Here is a 21,019-nt window from a genome sequence, read left to right as displayed (position 1 = left end):
AGAGCACGTTATTGAGTAAAGCAGGATCACATTTCCCACCCCCACACCCCCCGCACTCTAGATTTGTAATCTAGCATGAGAGAAAGTCAGGTTAGTCTCAATTGACTGGAGGACTAACATCTGAATCTGCAATTTTCTAATCACTGTGAGACCTAAGAAACAGAAAAGACTACTTATAATAAAAGAGAACAATCAGGTGGACAAGGTATATAAAAAATAAGTTGTCAGTTGGCCATGCCATGGTTCTAAAGTTTCTTTCTTTCATTCTCCTGCCTCAGCCTCTGGAGTAGCTGGGACTACAGGTACCTGCCACCATGCCCGGCTAATGTTTTTTTTTGTTTTGTTTTGCTTTATTTTTAATACAGACGGGGTTTCACCATGTTAGTCAGGATGGTCTTGATCTCCTGACTTCGTGATCCGCCCGCCTCAGCCTCCCAAAGTGCTGGGATTACAGGCGTGAGCCACTAGTTCTAAGGTTTCATTGCAGTTTATTTCTGGGAAGTTCCTGTGTTCTTGCTTTGCGGTTCTATGGGACATACATTTAGCCTTATAATACATTCCCCTTTGGCTTAAGCTAGTTCTAGTTTCTGTTATTTCCTTCCAATCTAGTACACTACCTGCTTCCTGAGCTGGGTCTGTGATGAGTTTGTGCCCTAAGATTAGCTAATATTTAACACTGTGGATTGGCTGCTGGCACAAAAATACGCTGCTGAATCCTTCAGCTTCGTAGCCTGGATCTCAAGGCTACAGGGTGAATTTGGGGGGCACTTAGCTGAAAATCTTTCCTTGGGCATCCCTGTTTCATCAAAGACATTTTCATTCTGGAAGGAAATCAAGAACTTGAACTCTTTTTTCAGGACCCGTTGGTACCAAAAAAAGTAACTGTATCCTTTTATTGGGGCACAATATAATTTTGCTTTCTGTCCTTCCCCTTTGACAAGATGTTTTGGAGTCTGGGTGACTTCTTCACCGGGAGAACCTGTAAAGAAAGCAGACGGGAGTTGGAGACTGAGCCCGTGAGGGAGTTTGATGACATGGATGAAAGGCTTAGAGCAGGGAGCTGACGATTGCAGAACAGGGACTTACTTGCAGCCAGGAGACAAAGGATTGTGAAGTAGGTGAATATGGGGCTCATGGCAGAATCAGGGGAAGAGCAGGCAGCCGAGGCAGGCGGCTCTCTGTGTGGCTCTCTCCACCTCTATCGGCAGCTTCTCTGTGACGTGATCACTTCGTAGAATCCAATTGCCTTTGGCATCCTGCTGTATACAAGTAACACAAATTAACAGGATATACGAAACAATTGTATTCAGCCACTGGAAAGCAGGCAGCACAGAACTGTAATTCTGCCAAAGCACCAAAACACGGGGGCAATTTCTGCACACAGAGAGTGGGGAACAGAGCAACAGAGCATGGCAAATTTTGAGTTGCGGAAACAGGTTACAAAATCAGCAGGGGCTGAGGCAACTAGAATTTTCAAGGAAAGATCACCAGAGAGGAGGAAGCTGCACAAGAACTCCAGATGTCTAGAGGAATTATCTTAAATTTTGGGCTAAACAGTAATCTGTGTCTGTGTAGGGAAAAGCTTTAAAAGGCATTGGAGAGAAACCCCAGAAAGGCTTCACCAGCATCCACAGAATGTCCATGCTCTAGTAATGAGACAAAATTAGGCTAGAGCAGGAGTTGGTGAACTACAGCCCACGGTCTGGACACCTATTTCTGTAAACTGTTTTAGGGGCAGGGGGCAGGAGGGTAGACGTAGTTCCAGAATGGCTGCGTGAGGAGCTTTAAATACCCTCTCCCCAGAGAAAAAGACGTAACTGCTGAAGATTTAAAAATAACCATTGGGGAATCTCTGAAAATTCATGAGTCACGATCAATTACCTGAATCTGATCTTGGGTTAATACTTCTTGGCCTCTTAGAGACTTGGAAACATCTAGTGTTGTTAATCTCTATAGGTGGTGATGTAATAAACTATTCCATAGTAGGGATATCTGCATTGTCTTTCAAAATTAAAATAAGGATGAGGACACATTCATTCTCATCCTCTGAAACCGATAATCTATAGCTAGGAGGTACCAATTCTTTCTTATACTCGTGAACCTTATGCACTCAAACATCCATTTTTCCAATCCATCATTATAACTATTTTAGCCCACTAAAGACCATAAGAGGCCGGGCGCGGTGGCTCAAGCCTGTAATCCCAGCACTTTGGGAGGCCGAGACGGGTGGATCACGAGGTCAGGAGATCGAGACCATCCTGGCTAACACGGTGAAACCCCGTCTCTACTAAAAAATACAAAAAACTAGCCGGGCGAGGTGGCGGGCGCCTGTAGTCCCAGCTACTCGGGAGGCTGAGGCAGGAGAATGGCGGGAACCCGGGAGGCGGAGCTTGCAGTGAGCTGAGATCCGGCCACTGCACTCCAGCCTGGGCGACAGAGCGAGACTCCGTCTCAAAAAAAAAAAAAAAAAAAAAAAAAAAGACCATAAGATAGTGGCTTTTAGAAAGCTATTCTGGTAGATTTCAGAAATCCCGTTTCTTCTGAACAAGCTGTGGTACTTTATATTTTGTATTACTATTAAAAATGTAAATCAGATTCTAATAATTTTAATATATCTTCTAAAGCACCACATCTAACGTTTGAATATAAGTCCTGCTTATATGCCACATAAGTGGTTCATCAACAGATTCATATTAGGGAAAATAGTTAAATGCATTGTAAATAATGCATGACCCAGACAATTTATTTGTCTTAAATTCTGGTGCAAAGTTTTAGCAGTTCGAATTTTCCTACTTGATGAGAAAACTGCGAGACCGCATCCATGTTCCTATGAGGGAAGTTTCTTCTCTTTCTTAGGGCATGGATTCATGAGAGTGAGGTTCTGTCTTGTCTAGGCTTGCCCTTAAATGCAGAGAGCTATACAGCTGTAGGATTCCTCACAAGTCTAGATGATACAGATGTCTGCCAGACTGGGTTTGCACTGGCCAGTGTTAAGGTAACAGGTTCCTTATCCAGAGTGGCATTGTTCTCATCACGTACATCTCTTTGGTTTATAACTTCCAGGAGTTTAAAATCAGTCTATCTGGCTTGTTTATTACCTTATTTCCAGAACCTGGAACAATGTCTGTTATACAGGAGTTCCTAAATACATATTTGCTGAACAAATGACATAAGAATGAACATCAATAGGCAGTCTAAGTCCTGAGTCTTGTTTACACCATTGTAAGTTTCATCACTCACATCTGAGTGTCACCTCTCTTTCTATCTCTGTAATCAGGATATCCATAGAGTCTGGGAGCAGGGGCTGGAGAGGAAAATGGGGTTGAATATTGGATTACCAGAGGAAGGTGTGGAAAAAGACTACAGTGTTAGTGGCCGAGGCAGACAGGCTATCTATGCCCAGGACTCACTGCCCTCAGGAGGCAAAGGGACTCACAGCAGAGGAACCTGGTGCTATAAGGCAGGCTTGGAGCAGCAGCGGGCCCTCAAGCTTCAGAGCTCTAAAGGCTCTGCCTCCAAATTCTGTGTGGTGTTTGTATTTTGTCTCTATTACCTACAGCTCTCTAAAACCCTGCACGTATTTGCTTGGCAAGAAATTGGCAAGTTTTTAAGGATCAAAGAGGGGTCTCAGACTCTCAGATAAAATAAAACAGGGTTAGTTTTTCTAGGTTAAACTAATGTGTGGTCAGCACTAACAGCATAACTCAGAGAATATACAGGTGGCTAGTTCATGTCTACGCTTAATGAGGAAGCCAGGCAGGCAGGAAGAAAGGAAAGAAGGAGGGAGGGAAGATTGAGAAGGACAAGAGAGAAATCTATTTTTATTGAACCTGAGCTTCCTCCAGAAAGACAGGCTTTATGCAGGTCATATAAATTAATCAATCATCTCTAAATAGTATGGTTCCAAATTGTATGGTTCATATGGAAGAACCATGAAAAGGTCTAAGCCAGCCTCTCTAGCTAAATCCAGGGTTCTAGTCCCTGTGGTGAAAGTGCTAAACCTGTAGGTCTCTTCTCTCTCGGTTGGGCGGGAAGAGGGTGGGTGTATATCTGTGATACCACCACACGTACCCACTCTCGGACTCCACGTGTCGTTTTTGACATAGTCAGCTTGCAGTTTATGGTGACCCTTTCCTCGTATCTCACAGCTTTCTGGACTGCATGTTGGGCTAGTCTGGATAAAGGATGCTCTACAGCTTCTCTCACCACTCTTGGAGGCAGCTGATTTTCTGCCTGCACCTGTCCCCGCACAGACTGTCACTTCTTCATCCATGTTCCATCCTCATAGGTTCCCTACCATGCATATAACCATGGTTCAAAGTTTACTATTTGAGGAAAACACCTCACATCTCTACAAGTTAAAGAGTTTATGTTTAATTTCTCACCTTCTAAGGGAGACTCATTCATCTTCAAAGGATCCCTTGGGATCAAGATTTAAGTTCTGCATTTTTTACCCTTCATCCTCCCTGGTTTATCCCAAAGACCTTCTTACTCTGTGTTGGTCCTCAGTGCAACTCAGTGCTAGTCACCAGTGAGGCATAGTCACCAGGGCTCACCCCTCTGGCCAAGACCCAAAGAAAAGCGAGGGCAATGTTGGTGAGAGTGTGGAAGTCTTCCGGTTTATAACCATTTACCTTCCTATTCGAAGGTCTGACTTAGAATCCATGTAAACTCTGAAGAGAGAATGAGCCTGGGAAGTAAATTGTCTACATTTTGATCCTGGCTCTATCACAAACGAGATACATGATAAAGGGCTAGTTACTTGTCTGTGTCTCAGTTTCCTCATGGTTAAATGAGTGAGGTTACAATAGTACTAATTTTCTGAGGTTGTTGTAAAACTTACATGAACTATAAATATATGTGAAGAAGACTTAAGGTCTAGCATGTATTAAGTGCTTAGTAAATGTTAGCCGTCATTATATTATCATTAATATCATTAAAGCAAATAATTTGTAAAAGCTCTTTTGTAATAGATCTTGTCATGTTTTTCCTATATTATCTTTTTTTTTTAAATTAATTTATTATTATTATACTTTAAGTTGTAGGGTACATGTGCATAATGTGCAGGTTTGTTACATATGTATACTTGTGCCATGTTGGTGTGCTGCACCCATCAACTCATCATTTACATCAGGTATAACTCCCAATGCAATCCCTCCCCCCTCCCCCCTCCCCATGATAGGCCCCTGTGTGTGATGTTCCCCTTCCTGAGTCCAAGTGATCTTATTGTTCAGTTCCCACCTATGAGTGAGAACATGCGGTGTTTGGTTTTCTGTTCTTGTGATAGTTTGCTAAGAATGATGGTTTCCAGCTGCATCCATGTCCCTACAAAGGACGCAAACTCATCCTTTTTGATGGCTGCATAGTATTCCATGGTGTATATGTGCCACATTTTCTTAATCCAATCTGTCACTGATGGACATTTGGGTTGATTCCAAGTCTTTGCTATTGTGAATAGTGCTGCAATAAACATACGTGTACATGTGTCTTTATAGCAGCATAATTTATAATCCTTTGGGTATATACCCAGTAATGGGATGGCTGGGTCATATGGTACATCTAGTTCTAGATCCTTGAGGAATCGCCATACTGTTTTCCATAATGTGCAAAATTTTACATTTTTGGATAGCCATATAACTATATTTGCTGCTTTTTTTCTCAGAATACATTCTCATTGAGGGATTTTAATTATCAAGTAATTTGTAATTATATACTTCCATGTGACAATTTATGAGGTTGCAATATTTCTCACTCAGCATTTTGTTTATCTTCGTTAAGGGGAGCAGGATCTTCCATCTTCTTCCCTCCTGTAGTTTTTCTTATTGACTTTTGCTGGCACTCTTATGCACCTTAATGACATTGTTACTATCTTCCATACAGATGGCTCCATGATCTTCATCTCCAAATGTACTCTATTTTCAGCATCGTTTCTTTATATATTTATGATTTCCATTTGGTCGTCACAATAGTACCTCCAGCTCCAGATATGAGCAGATTAATGTATGGTCTTCTTTTTTTTCCCTCTCCAATGTGGTTTTTCCTCTGAGAGATTTTTATCTTGGGACACCTGTGCTTTCATTCTCCCATTAATGAGGTAGTTGCTCCAGGTCTGGGCTAAAAACGTGGATTCTCCAGGAGGATGAAATCCTATAAAACTTAATCGAATGCCAGAGACTTGAGTTTATACGACATTGGGTCTCCATCATTCTTCACATACCACCTCTTATATTTCTAAGCCTCTGACTTAGATTAAAACAATGAAAAAAAGAAAGAAAAAATTCCTATTCGTCTTCTGAAAAGGATAGCATGGGTTCTAAATGTAATTCTGGGAAAATACCACCAACTGAATGTTAGGCATGTATAACCACTTTTCCATTCTTGGCATAACTGTCAATGGTTTTTATTGGTTTGTACTCAACTCTGTCTACAGATGAGATATTGACAGTCACAAACCCACTTCCTATTGTTGTGAGAGGTGGCGGGGGAGAAGTCCTAGAGAAAGCACCTGGATCTGGGAAACAATGAGGTTTATGAACAAAGGGGAGGCAGCACTGCACCTCTGTGTCTTTGCTGCTGGCACACAGGTACACAGCTGCATCCTCCAGGCCTGGTGAGCGGATGTCAAGAAAGCAGAAAGAAGTGTTTGGCCTCCTGGATTGGAAGTTATCAGGGGTGTCTGCTTCATTGTTAAAATCTTTGTCATAGTAGTGGAACAGCAGCTTTGGGGCCTGACTTGGCTTCTGCTGGTACCAGTACATGACCTTATGGTTCAGATTCTGAGAACAACTCAAGGTCACTGGCTTTTCCAACTGAGTAACCTGGTATCTTGGGTTCTGGATGACCATGACATCCCCATGACCTGTAGAGAAAGAAGACAAATTTGGAGTCAGAGTTAAGGAGAACAGTGTTACTGCTATGAATGAAAGGCGTAGACTGAGGACTAGATAGCTTTAGTCAAAGATTTCCTTTCTGCCCAGTGCTCACCTGTTCCAAGGAGACAAAGGGCCATCCAGTGGAGAAGCCCAGGACTCATGGCGGGAATACCACCTCATGCAGGAATGAAGCATCTGTCTGTCTCAGGCTCTGATTCCTGGGTTGAGAGGCGGGAGTTTAGAGAGTCTCCAATCCCTGATAGGCAGATTCGCCTGTGATGACTGTTGCTGTTGACTTTACAGGGGCCAGGATCATTCCTTGTTGCAATGTGATACACAACTTCCTACTTTGCAGGTACATGGGCTTGTCTGGAACAGGGATGGAACAGATATTTATTTTCTATATCATTTGCTGCTTCTTTGAGACAGGTGTCCCCATATTTGCCCCATCCCTGTCTCTGTCCCATGTTCCTCCAGTTCTCCTCCCTTTACCCCACTTTTCTCACATCCTAAAAAGCAGCCCAGGGGTTTCTCCATAAAGATAGCATTTGCTAAAGTCTCACTCAAAAACCATTAAGATAGTGCCTTTGCTTTTTGCTACTCACATTAAAGATGGATGAATGTGATTAGGTACTTAGTGTATTTACTATAGAAAATTAATTTCTATTTACACCATGAAATATATTTAAAAATATTGGTGCCTAGATTTAGGAAAACTGATTACATAATATTTGTAGTACAGAGATATATGTGGTAAGTAGGGTCTGTATCTGACCTAGTCCAGGAACTGTGCAAAATGATACTTGAGAAGAGGGGCCTTCTGCCTGTAATTATTGTAGGTGTCATCTAGAGCTTCACCACTCAGTGTGGTCATAGACTGGCAGCTTTGGCATCACTTGGACTCTCGTTCAAAATACAGGGAATCTTAGGCTCCAACCCTGACTGATTGGATTACAATCTGCATTTTAACAAGGTCATAATTTACATGCACCTTAAAGTTTGAGGAGCACTGGGCTAAGAGGATTTTGGAGATGGTGGAGAAATATATGCAGAGCAGGATGTTGAGGACACATTGTAAGAAATGATATTATGTAAAGATGATTCAGATACACTCAATTGCATGGTGGCCTTCCTAAGTATATCGTTTCTTTTTTGTCCTGAAGGAGACAATTAGAAGTTGACTATTAGGAGCTTGCTGGACTAGCTGCTATGAATCTGTACCTTTCACTGGTCTGATTGAGAGAAGAATAAGGATCATCCATTTCAAGTCTAAGGTGGCAATCCATGGTATTTTAGTGGTCTAGGAACCTATAGAAGACTCCCTATTATGAAGATACCAGTTCTTAAATTAATATATAGTTTTAATATGATTTCATTCAAAATATCAGATTGGATAAGGCTGATAATAATTTTAATAAACATGAAAATTTGAAACTGTATCATAAATGACATTTGTAGGCACAGTGTGGCAAACAGTAGGAAATATTTGATGCTAGAGGTGACTGTTTTCAAGTTTCCCATGGCCTGGGTCTTGCCTGACTTCCATCATGGTTGAGGAGATTATTACAGCAGCGTGCCTGTTGTCCATTCATGGAACCCCATTGGTAAGCTCTGTCTACCATCACAGGGTGAGTCTGGTCCATCTGTGTAGCCAGCTTGGTCAGCATCATATGCATGTAGCCTCACCATCCTCACAGCACCCTGCTGAGCCCACTGCCAACACCACTTCAGGACAATGAGAGTGATGGGCACTGGGAAGCATTGAAAGGCTTTCAATTCCATCTTATCCAATCATATGCTGTGTATTTATGACTGTAGACACTTACATCCAGACAGACAGGTTCTCTTAGGGATTCTGTAGGAAATACCTCATTAGTTCTTGCAATTTGTTCTGGGTGTGGCCTCATGTGGTGTCATGCCCAGGGGTTGCTTCAGAGTTGCCATCTCTCACCTGTCCAGGTTTAGGATGAACTTCCTGTCATAGGGTAATAATTAAGACAGAACCTTTACTGATGAAAGGAAAAACGTAAAGGCCAAGGGCAGCATGGGAGGAGAAGACCCGGGTCCTCCTATCACGTCATCCTCCTATCACGTCAAAGAGAGGTGTGCTGGGTTCAGGGGTCCAGGCTGCTTAGCACTAGACATTCGAGGTTTGAAGTATCAGCTGTTTATAGGAGTTGCCATCCTTGACTTCTTCGTGTATACTTTAAATTGCAGCTTTTATCACTTCCTGAAAAGTCCAAAGACCTTAGAGCCCTTATCTTCATTTATTCTTTCCATCTTTTATGCCAGTATTCTTCGTTATTCATAGCTACTCTAAAAATAGCTATTAACTGGAGCATGAAGACATATTTGAGGCTTAATCAGAATAAAAGTTGATGTTTTGGAGTGTGCTCAAAAGTTTTGGAGACCTAATGGACAACACAGTGACTATAGTTAATGATTATTGTACACTCGAAATTTTCTGAGAGTAGATCATTTTCACCATACATACACACACAAAAGTAACTTTATGAGGTGATGGATATGTTAATTAGCTTGAGTGTGGTAATCATTTTGCAATGTATATGTATATCAAAACATCACCTTGTATACCTTAAATATACACAATTTTTTTCTGTCAATCATACCTTAAGAAAGATTAACAAATAAAATAACATGACAAAAATTGTACATAAAGATACCACCTGAGCTAACAGAACTATAGAGCCACTGTCTGCCCATTACAGGATAGAACATTCGGTGTCTATAGTATGAAATGGCAAAGCACTGAATTAAACTTCCACTTGTTAGATTTTGGAGTTGAAGCAATGTACCCACCAAGAACTTGTTTTGCCTCATAGCTGCTATTTTTAAATATAATGGAGAGATTACAGAGTGGAAAAATAAATCAATAATTTAGTTACTTATGATGACCTTGGATTACATAACACAATAAAAGGAAAGGCACCTGTTAGAGTTCTCTAGCTGAAATTTTGAACAAAAACTAATGTCCAATATGTGACTATGCTACCTGTTAGAGTTCTCTAGCTGAAATTTTGAACAAAAACTAATGTCCAATATGTGACTATGCTACCTGTTAGAGTTCTCTAGCTGAAATTTTGAACAAAAACTCATGTCCAATATGTGACTATGCTTTAGAAATCCATTTATCTTTGTTCTTGTCATACTAAAGGAGTTGATGGACAAGTTTCAAGCAAGATATGTTTGTGATGCCTGTGACAGAAACAATATGCCTATTCATATTACATGTCCACATAGGAAGAGAGAGTACTGATTGTCTAAAAATTGGGTCTTGATTATTAGAAAAGAAAACAGGTTTTCAATCGCTTGAAAAAATAAAAATCCAAGCCCACTTGAAATATTTTCTCAGTATTCATTTGCATAATCAGTATTAGGATATGAGTTCAATAATAATTTGAGGTTCTAAATAACAATCAGACTGGGAAAATGAAACTTATTATTATAGTGAATTTCAGGATTGTTTGCAAAAACGTGGCTGAAACACGAGCAGAATATTGGAATCCAGATGTTAAAAGAAGGCAGTTGAACCAAGTAGAATGTGTTATACTATTAGGTCCCACTAAGAATTACATATTCCAGGCCAGGCATGGTGTCTCATGCCTATAATCCCAGCACTTTGGGAGGCCAAGGCAGGAGGATCACTTAAGCCAAGAAGTTTGGGGCTAGCCTGGGCAACATCGTGAGACCTGTCCCTACAAAAAACGCAAAAATTAGCTGGGTATGATCAGGTACACCTATAGTCCCATCTACTAGGGAGGCTGAGGCAGGAGGACTGCTTGAGCCCAGGAAGTCGAAGCTGTGGTGAGCCGTGATCACACTGCCATAACACTCCAGCCGGGGTGACAGAATGAAACCCTGTCTCAAAAAGAACAAAAGGCTGGGCACGGTGGCTCACACCTGTAATCCCAGCACTTTGGGAGGCTAAGGCAGGTGGATCACTTAAGGTCAGGAGTTCAAGACCAGCCTGGCCAACATGGTGAAACATGGTCTCTATTAATAATACAACAATTAGCCGGGCTTGGTGGTGGGTGCTGGTAATTCAAGCTACTTGGGAGGCTGACGCAGGAGAATCACTTAAACCCAGAAGGCAGAAGTTGCAGTGAGCTGAGATTGTGCCATTGCACTCCAGCCTGGGTGACAGAGCAAGACTCTGTCTCAAAAAAAGAAAAAAAAATAAGAATATATATTCCTATTGCAGCAACTGGAAGTGATCTCTAAAAATGTTCTGTATCAACTGACACGTATCTATTTATAGTGCTAACTGTATTTTTTTATTTTATTTATTTTTTTTTTTTGAGACGGAGTCTCGCTCTGTCGCCCAGGCTGGAGTGCAGTGGCTGGATCTCAGCTCACTGCAAGCTCCGCCTTCCAGGTTCACGCCATTCTCCTGCCTCAGCCTCCCGAGTAGCTGGGACTACAGGGGCCCGCCACCTCGCCCGGCTAGTTTTTTGTATTTTTTTAGTAGAGACGGGGCTTCACCGTGTTAGCCAGGATGGTCTCGATCTCCTGACCTCGTGATCCACCCGTCTCGGCCTCCCAAAGTGCTGGGATTACAGGCTTGAGCCACCGCACCCGGCCGCTAACTGTATTTTTTAACATTACAAACCCAGACCCTATGTGGACAGAAAATTAGCATTAACCTCTGATAATGGACTTGGCTGTTCCACTCTAAAATGACATTGTTTTAAAGTGTTTGGAAATTTATAAATGCTAGACAAAAGCAACCTAAACTCATCACCACCATTACCAGCGTCACCACTATCACCCTTACTAGCATCATCATTGAGCAACATAAAAGCCTGTAGTAAATGCATTTTTATTCACTATTTTTATTTTCATCAGAAAGACTTGTTTATCTTACTATAAGAAGGGATATAAAGATGTGGCCTCACAGTCAGAGTCACAAACCTTTCAGAGCAACAGGATAAACAAGAAGGCTGCTGTGCTTTATAACCAGGGCAACATAACACTTCAAAAAATAAAATCAGAAACACATAGATTGAGTTCTGTTTAAAGAACTTCAGAGATCCCCCAAACTACAAGTATTTTCATCCAAATCTTCTTGGAATACTCTTGTATTTCATGAGTTAGTTCTGGTTCTTTATCTCCCCTCCCTTGGGGGAGGAGGCACAGGGAAAGCCTTCCTTTTGGGCGGCTGTGAGTTGAGAGGAGAAGGCTATGGTTTTGTACAGCAAGGACATGACTGTGAAGCACTGTGTCTTGGCTGCTGGCACAGAAATAAACTCCAGAATCCTCCAGTTCTGCAGGCTGCACCTTCAGAGTAGAATACGTCCCTCCAGTCCTTTCAGCTGAGAATCGCTTGTTGGGCATACCGGACTCATCCTGCATAGACGCTCTCAGAAAGTATATCAGAAATTTTATTTCTTTTCCCATAACACGTCGATACCAATAAAGATAATCATGTCCAGAAATTGGGTCACATCTCAGAGTTACAGCCTGGCCCTTCTCTATTACCCTGTGGCTGGGGAACTGAGTAACTCCAGCTTCTGTATGCTCTGTGGGAAGAGACAAAAACAGAATACATGACAATACATGGCATGAATAGACTGGGATAGGGTAGAGCACAGATATTTAAGTACCTGAAGACTCACTTGCTCCCAGGAGACAAAGGGACACTAAACTGAGAAGCCTAGAAACCATGGCAGGACCCAGGTAAATCATGTTTCCAGGTGAAGGAGCTTGCAAGCATGAGAAAAAGGAAAGCAAATCTGTCTCTTGGCCCTGTAAGATGTGGCCTCCAGTGACATCAGCATGTTAACCGATGTCCACAGCCTCAGGAGCTCCCTCTAGGGACAGGAAACATAGAAGACCTAGCCAGGACTCTCTGAAGATTGCCTCTAGAGGGGGCAATGGAGAAAAACCGACGTCAATTAAAATCAACCTGTTTATGCATTTGACTAGATGTTAACCTTATATATACCACTCATATCTCCTGAGTCTGATGTCTAGATCCTACCTTATCCCATCTAGCCCTGTCCACCCTCATGTATCACATCTCCAAAGACTGGGGCATTTCAACTTATTGTAGTTATTGTCGCTATTGCTAATGATCAATATTTACCTTCAAATTCTCTTTTCCCATTATCTCTCTAATGCACTCCAATCAAGTTTCCCACCCACCCCCACCATTCTCAAACAGCATGCTCAAAACATGAAAGATTATCCTCAACTTTGCTTCACCAACAGCCTTCCAGCTGAAAACCTTAGAGTGGTCCTCGAATATTCTTTTTCTATCCCACCCTATAGCCAATCCATTAGGAAATTCAACTGGCTCTATCACCAAAATACACTTAGAATCCATCCATTTTTTTCATCACCTTCATTGCTAACCCTTGGGACAAAGCCATCATCATCTTTTTCCTGGATTACTGCAATAGATTCCTAGCTGATCTCCCTGCTTTCATCTACTCTACTTCTGAATTAGCTGTCAAACTCAGCCCTCTAGAACATGCTAGATCATGTCACTCATCTCCAAATCATCTACTAGCTCCCAGTTTTATTTGGAATAAGAAAGCAAAGTAACAAAGCACTTAAGTCCATCAAGGTCTTGGATGATCCATCCTGCCCCATTACCTCTCTGACGTAAACTCTACCACTCCCTTCCTTAAATTTTCAGTAATATGGGCCTCCTCATTGATCCTAAAATATTTTTAGGGCCTTTGCACTGGCTCTTTCCTCTGCCTGGAATGCTTTTCCCCCAGATACCTACATGTCTCTTTCTTTCATCTTGAAATCATTGCTCAAAGGTCACTTCCTCATTGGGCCTACTCTGAACAATATATTGTCATTTCAACACTCCTTACTCTGACAGTCCTGGTCTCCCTCACGTTAGTCTGCCTTTTCTTGCCTACATTGCAGGTATCATCTGCTAATACACTAAATGCCTTATTTATTTGTTTATCTCTGTCTCTCCCTCCCCGCAAAAATGTAAACATCAAGCAGACATGAGTCTTTGTCTTTTTTCCTTTTAATATGTGCACTGAGAACATCATACAATGCCTAAAACTCTTTCAAGAGGAGGTACTGCTGGAATAAAATCTTGAAAGGAGACTAGTCTTTTCCAATAACCTATGGAAGGCATACCCCAGACAGGGGGACATTAAAGTCTCAAAATTATTTTCTTTCTTTGTAGTTTGGGATGGGTGTCAGATAAAAACATGAGAGCAAGTTTTGCAGAAAATATTATGAGGACATGAGTTTCTTGGCCTAGTCTCAGGTTAACTGGACATATTGGAGTATATTAATTTTGAGTGGCTGCTATAAAAACTACCACAAATTTGCTGGCTTATAATGGCAGAGATTTATTCTCACAGTTATGGAAAAGTCCAAAATCGATGTCACTGGACCAAAATCCAGGTGTCATCAGGACCACATTCCCTCTAGAGGATATAGGAGAAGATTCATTCCTTGCCTCTGTTTCTAGTGGCTGCCTCACTCCTTGGCTTGTGGTTACATCACTCTAATCTCTTCCCCTATGGTCACATTGCCTTCTCTTCTCCATGTGGGTCTGATCTCCCGCTGGCTATCTCTTATAAGGACACATGTAATTGCATTAAGGGCCACTAGGCTCATCCAAAATAATCTCCTTATCTCCAGATCCTTAACTTCATCACATCTGTAAAGTCCACTCTCTCCATCTAAGGTAACAGAGGCAGATCCCAGGGATTAGGATGTGGATATCTTTGTGGGGAGGGGTATTATTCAGCCAGCCACACAATACAAAATCTGGCTTTTGGAAATTCTCATAGGTACCATTTTCCTGCAATAGTAGTGCATCAGCTTTAATCTTTTGTACATAAATCTGACATGGACATTTTCTTCACAGTGGAGCCTCAATATTTGCCTCCTCATAAAAACTAGCTTTGGTGGAGTCTATGTGGCCCAGCATGCTTGGGATTGTACACAAAGGAGACTACAGAGGGAGCCCCTGTCTCAGAGAACCATCAGAGAAGCTCTAGTGATGGGCTTCTTAATAACGGGCTTCTGCTCAGCCTCCCTCACTACCCTTCCACTCCGCCATGTTTAGGATGCAGTGAAGCAGAGGTCAAGAAGAAGAAGAGGTTGAATTCTAGGTCTATCTGAGAGCTCTGAGTCTGGGGAGTAAGGACAACTAACAGCAGCCTCACAAATTGGCTTGGTAGGGACTCAGGTGACCCAAAGCTGGAGGACTAATGTCCTGTAGCTATAACAATACTACCAAGTGACTTTATATCCTTCATCCAACACCCACTGGTGCTAACATCACACAAACTATGAATTTGACACTGGCACAGTTGTCAAGTTCAGTTTTACTAAACTAAAGACAGTTCAGTTTTACTAAAGACTGTAATCAGATTTCCCCAGTTTTTCTGATAATGACCTTTTCCTGCCCTAGTACCTAATCCAGGATCCCATATTACATTTAGGTGTCATATCTTCTTAGTGTTCTTCAATTTGTGACAGCCTCTTTCCTTGTCTTTAATGATGTTGACATTTGAAGATTACTGGTCAGGTTTTGTAGAATGTCATTCAACTTGGATTTGTCTGATGCTTTCTCATTATTAGACAGGAATTATAGATTTGGGAGAGGAATATTATAGATATGTAGTCACATGATAACATCACAACATTGCATCATAAGAGAATGCACACGAGGTTCACAAGACTTATTATGGGTCATGTTTATTAACTTTGGTCACTTGATTACCATTTTTCTATTTCCCTTGTCTGTTCATTAGAGGGAGGCCACTGAATCCAGGAGAGCAGAATCTAGGGGGATGAGTATGAAAGAATGTATGGGCATATGTTAAAACCACCGTCTTAATTAATATTTTGGGGACGATACTTTACAACTGTACAAATGATCAATTTCTTCTTAAAGTTACACCCACTAATTTTAGCACTCGTCATTGGGTCTTATGTGTGGCAACTACTCACAGTGGTGTTGTCACAGTGACTTTTCTATTTCCCTCTGTTTCTTCTACATATGCAATTTGGAATTCTTCAGTAAGAGATTGTCCTGTCTCACATTTTTTATTATTTATTTATTTAATCATTTCATTTTCAGTGTGAACTTACGGATTTTCTTTTACAAATTGTTCCAGCCTTAGTCATTGGGGAAGCTCTTTCAGATGGATTCCTCTGTCCTTTTGAGATGTGTCACATCCTTTTTCTTTCTTTCTTTTTTTTTTTTTTTTTTTGGAACACACCTCGTTACAACATTCTTGTATTTTTTACCTCAGGGTCCTAGAACCACCTTTCATTTTTTTAATTGGAGAATATTTGGCAACAAACATCTGGGCACTAGTGGTCTTCTAAGTGGACAGAACTATGAAATACATATATATATACCAACCCATTATTCACACAGGTATGTATTCATTTCTTTACCATTTTATCTATATGTTTAAAAACAATAAATTCATACTGATATCTCCAAACAGATGTTCTTGTACGTTAGAAATGTTAGAAATGTTCTTCAGTTTTGCTCTGAGACTTGAGTTACTTGTAAACACTTTGATATTTTGAAGTCTCGCCCACGTAGACCAGGAGCCAAATTTAGTGAAGGGCTTGTTTTGCTTTAATACTGAGGCAAAAGTCATCTGAAACCTCTGCTGATTGACCCATGAATTATTAAGTTTCCCATTCTCACTGCTCTCTCTCTCTCTCTATATATATATATCTATATTATATATATTATATCTATATTATATATAATATAGATATCTCTATATTATATATAATATATAAAATATATATATTTTTATATATATATAAAATATAATACATATATATATATATAAAACTTTTAGCCCTTTGTGAGCTCCAGGCATTGTTAAGTGGCTCTTTCTCCAACCTTAGGGGATTTCCTCACACATGTACTGCTTACAGCACAGCTGAAAGGTTAAGAGAGACCCTAGGAAGGTCTCCAGGATTCTCTCTGTGCAGCAATCGCCTTTTCAATGCCCTGTCATGTGAAATCTAGCTGCTTTGATCTTGTATTTCCAACTCTGACTCTGAGCTCAGTGAGATCACCCAGCTCCGCCTGGATTCTGCTTTCTGGCCCATGGCCTGGAAACTCCCTCCAGGTATTAAGACAGTCATAGTTCTCAGCTTGGTTGTTTCCATCTCTCAGAGATCATTGTCTTCTGTTGCCTGACTTCCAATGTCTTGACAACCGTTGTTTCACGTGTTGTGTGTACGTGTGTGTGGAGGGGGGCAGGGTGGTGGGTGGGGTGTTAGCTGTTTCAAGCAAGAAGTTAAATCTAATTCCTGTTAATCCATCTTGGTTGGAAACAGAAGTTTACTCCAGAACCGTATTGAATTTCTTAATGCCAGGGTCCCCAAGGGTTTTAATGGTTATGGACCTTTTTGTCAGTTTTTGGGTGTATGGTGTACATTCCATGCAGAGTATATTTCATTCCAAACACATGTGAGACACAGCCTGAAGATTCAATTTTTCTCTCCTAACTTTTCCTTTTTATCTATCACCCAAAGACCTGACCAAACATCCAGTTTCCAATTTCTGGATCTTTGGGGTATAATACTTTTAGTTTATAAAGCCTGGGAGCATTTTGAAGCTCCAGGATTAAGGCAAACAATGTAATTCTGGCTCTTTTTTGTCATGTCTTTCATAAGGACATTAAAATCCCAGCTTCAGCTGTGAGGTCTGTACTGCTCTGAAAGCTTATAGGTCTTTATAATTTTAACTTCCCCTTAATACTCTGCCTATAAGTTCCTGCTTTTTTTATACATAGTAAATTTCTTTTTCTTCTTAGCTTGTCTGTATATTGTTTTATAGCAATGGTGTTGTTTTAAATTTGATGGTAAATAGTGTATCAAATTTAAAAAGGAAAAGTTTTAAACAAAGACAAGGCTAATCATGTTCTTTCTGCTCTTTCTATATTTTCTCTCTCCAAATACAGCAAAATGTATCACAACTTTTTTTCTTCCTTACCCAAGCATATAAAACTATATATAAACTTAACGGAGATATTTATTGATTTATTTTTTTCTTAAATAATTTTATGTGCCGTGGATTATTTTGCAAATATTTTCCCCTTGGAAGTTTGTTTTTATCATTCCTACAAGAGAATGGATAAATATGCCTATTCGACATTCTTTTAACTTTTTTGTACATATGAAGTGAAGCACACACACACGTAAAAGTGATAGGATCATACATTCTGAGTGCATAACTTTTTTTAGTGTTTCTATAATTGTCAAAAGTATAACTATAATTGAAAGATGAAACTGATGAACTCATTAAAAAGTAACGTTCTTTTAATAGAAGAAAAGTATATAATTTTATATGCATAGAGGGACTTACAGATCTCAAGACATACTCTATAGTTACAATACCGTTTGACAAGGGTAAGGGACATTTTATGTTCTCTGTGTCATTGAAAGGGCCTACTCAGTGGCCCTTTCAGCTAAGAAAGGTCTCTTTCCAGGTAAGAAACAGAAAAAGAAAAGATGAGAGTTGAAGACATATGCAAGAATTTCACAATCATCTTAGAACACATAGTCTAAGTCGGATAATGAATATAGTACATGAGATGATATATGGTGCAATGTTTGCAGGAGAAGTCAATTAGTGGTCCTGATGGGGTTGAAGAATTGCTGCAGAAGTAGTACCAGAGATGAAAAGAGAAGCCTGCATGAGACAATAGGAGGCTTGAGGAAGCTATTTGGGGGTAATTCAAATAATTTGTTATTGGAAGTCTAGAAAAAGAAAGTGGAGAAGAAGGTGAAGGAAATGATCATTTGAAGTGAGCAACTGAAACAACTGAGAAGCCAAGATTGATGTTGGAAGTCATCAAAGATGTTGAAAGTTTTGAGGTAGAAGAGAAAAGAAAAGGCAGAGCAGTCATAACGAAAAGCAGCAAAGGAGAGAAGCATTCACGTGCAATGGCTGCACAGTGTTAAGCTCACTCGATCACTTGAAAGCTCCAGTCTGTGACACTCACCCTCAAACCTGGTCTCAGGCACCCTTGTGAGAAGTATGTGAGGAATCCCAGGAACCATCGCACCCACTGACTTCCTGCCAAAAGTTTCCTAATGTGATGCATCCTTATGACCTGTTCTTGCCTTGCCTAGGGACATGTGGAACACCAAACCTACGTACTTCCTGTGCTGGGGGAGGAGCAAGAAAGGCTGCTGAGAGCTGCTGGGTACTGGAGGAGAAGAGAAAGCACCAGGGTTTCTGCACAGGGAGCAGGCGATTCTGCAGCACTGTGACCAAACCACTGGCACAAAGATACACAGCCGAGTCCCTGGGTTCTGAGGGCTGGATCTTCAGAGTGGCTAAAGATGCATCAGGCATCTCTGCTGAGAATCGATCCTTGGGCATTCCTGAATCATCTAGAGAAGCCTTGTTGCGTAAGTAAACCAGCAACTCTAGTCCTTGCATCACGGTCTGTCTGTACCAGAAAACAGTATTGTGGCCTAAAATTGGCTGACATCTCATAGTTACTTCTTGTCCCATTTCTGTCACCTTGTGCCTTGGTGTCTGGGTGACTCCAGCATCTATGAGCTCTGTGAAAAGACATAGAATCTGGGGACAGAATAAGAAACATAATTGGAATAATAACTGGCAATATCCAAAAATGCAGGTGCTTTATTTGTGGGGATTCACCTTCTCCCAGGAGACAAAGGACCAGACAGCAGAGGAGCCTGGTGGCCATGGCAGGGCAGGGCAGGTGGAGCCTTCACCTAGATGAGACCCTTGTGGGCATGAATACTGGAGCTGAGGATTCTAGACCTTTCACCCAGAGTAAAAGGGGGACTGTCAGTGACATCACCATCTCTGTCCCTGCTCAAAGGACCTTCCTCCAAAAGTGAATGCTACAGAAGATTGAGTGAAATAAATTACAATTACTCTTTGATGTGGTTGGTTCACTCAAAGACTCTAAACACCCCCATTAGCTGTCACCTCTCCTAGCTGCAGTGCTTCCGTGGCATTGCACATCACATCACCCATTCTGCTTTCTCTGATGCATCATGTATTGATCTGCCTGGTGCATATTGCCACTTAGGTGTGCCATCAGCACCTCAAATTCTGGGCATCAATAAATTACTTGTGAAATATCAAGAATTTTATTGTTCCCCTCACCGGCCATCCCTATATGCCAGACACGCAAAATCAAAGTAATGTGTTGCTTAGTTAGAGCTTTGCCCCAGATCCCTCCTGGAAGCATCTGGACTGCCATGCTCCTCATGCAGAGAACAAGGTGGCTGCCCTGGAAAGAGACAGAACTGTCCTAATTTTATTCCCAGTGAGGGCTGGAGGTGGATACTCTTGTGCTCTGTGACTCCCCCAGCCACACACAGTGTCTTCTGCATTTCTGGAGGACAAGGTCCCATTTCACTTCTCCAGGGTAAGGTTCAAAATTATGTTAATTCTTTGGGCACAGGTGAAGATTGAGCAGGGGTAAGTGAGAGCTTTGACCTTCCTTGAAAACAACAATAGGCACTCTCCAGTTAAATGTGATCTTCCTCTTACTTCTAAGAAAGCACAAACACGTTCCTTTAATGATTAACACTTGAGTCTCTCGGTATAGTAAGTCAACCAATATCCACAAATAAATCCTTTCTGGTGAGGGGGTGAAACTCTAGAAAATGGCCTGCTTTTTAGAGTATAGATAGTAGTAAGCTTTCTGTTCACAGAGTGGATGTGACACACTAGCTCCATGTCTCTGCTATTGGCACAGAGATTTCTCCTCCAACACCCCAAACGGGGGAGTATGTCAAGGGACAGAGAAACATATGACCATCAGGGTGAGAAGTTACAACAGTGATATTTTTGTAATGTTAGAGAATCAGCAGTAACCACTCCTTTCTGGTCCTGTGTTTATTTGTGTGTGTGTGTGTGTGTGGTGATGGTGGGGGTGGGGGTCTTGTGCTATCTCTGCAATCAAGTGTCTTCAGACTCCATAGCATCCTGAGATTTGTGGTTGGAGAGGGCAGAGCCTAGATATAGGTCTTAGGAAGGAAGATGAAAACACAAACATATAGAAAACACTTCGATTCAAGGCCACAATATTCTAGGACAGGGATTTTTTAAAAAAAACTGGCTAGGTTTAAAGGAAAGCCCATTTCAACAGCTTCCCTCATGTTCCTGA

General features: G+C 41.2%; 1 protein-coding gene and 1 pseudogene across 2 annotated transcripts in view; one reads left to right on the top strand and one right to left on the bottom strand.

Moving 5' to 3' along the window:
• Positions 1 to 743: 743 nt before the first annotated feature.
• Positions 744 to 21,019, top strand: part of LOC144339997 (uncharacterized) — an 87,072-nt gene continuing 66,796 nt past the window's right edge. The window contains exons 1-3 of the mRNA XM_077997591.1: positions 744 to 878; positions 16,139 to 16,266; positions 18,996 to 19,277. Of these exons, the coding sequence (XP_077853717.1) occupies positions 16,227 to 16,266; positions 18,996 to 19,277 (322 nt within the window). The 5' untranslated portion in view covers positions 744 to 878; positions 16,139 to 16,226. The remainder of the gene's footprint in view (positions 879 to 16,138; positions 16,267 to 18,995; positions 19,278 to 21,019) is intronic.
• On the bottom strand, positions 6,351 to 7,241 carry LOC701745 (T cell receptor beta variable 5-5 pseudogene; annotated as a pseudogene). Its single transcript, XR_013415956.1, has 2 exons — positions 6,985 to 7,241; positions 6,351 to 6,859 (listed from the first exon to the last, which is right to left on the bottom strand). The product of XR_013415956.1 is annotated as a T cell receptor beta variable 5-5 pseudogene (transcript).

This window comes from Macaca mulatta, chromosome 3 (genome assembly GCF_049350105.2).
Source record: "Macaca mulatta isolate MMU2019108-1 chromosome 3, T2T-MMU8v2.0, whole genome shotgun sequence".
Taxonomy (NCBI): Eukaryota; Metazoa; Chordata; class Mammalia; order Primates; family Cercopithecidae; genus Macaca; species Macaca mulatta.
This window is presented reverse-complemented; position numbering and strand designations above follow the sequence as displayed.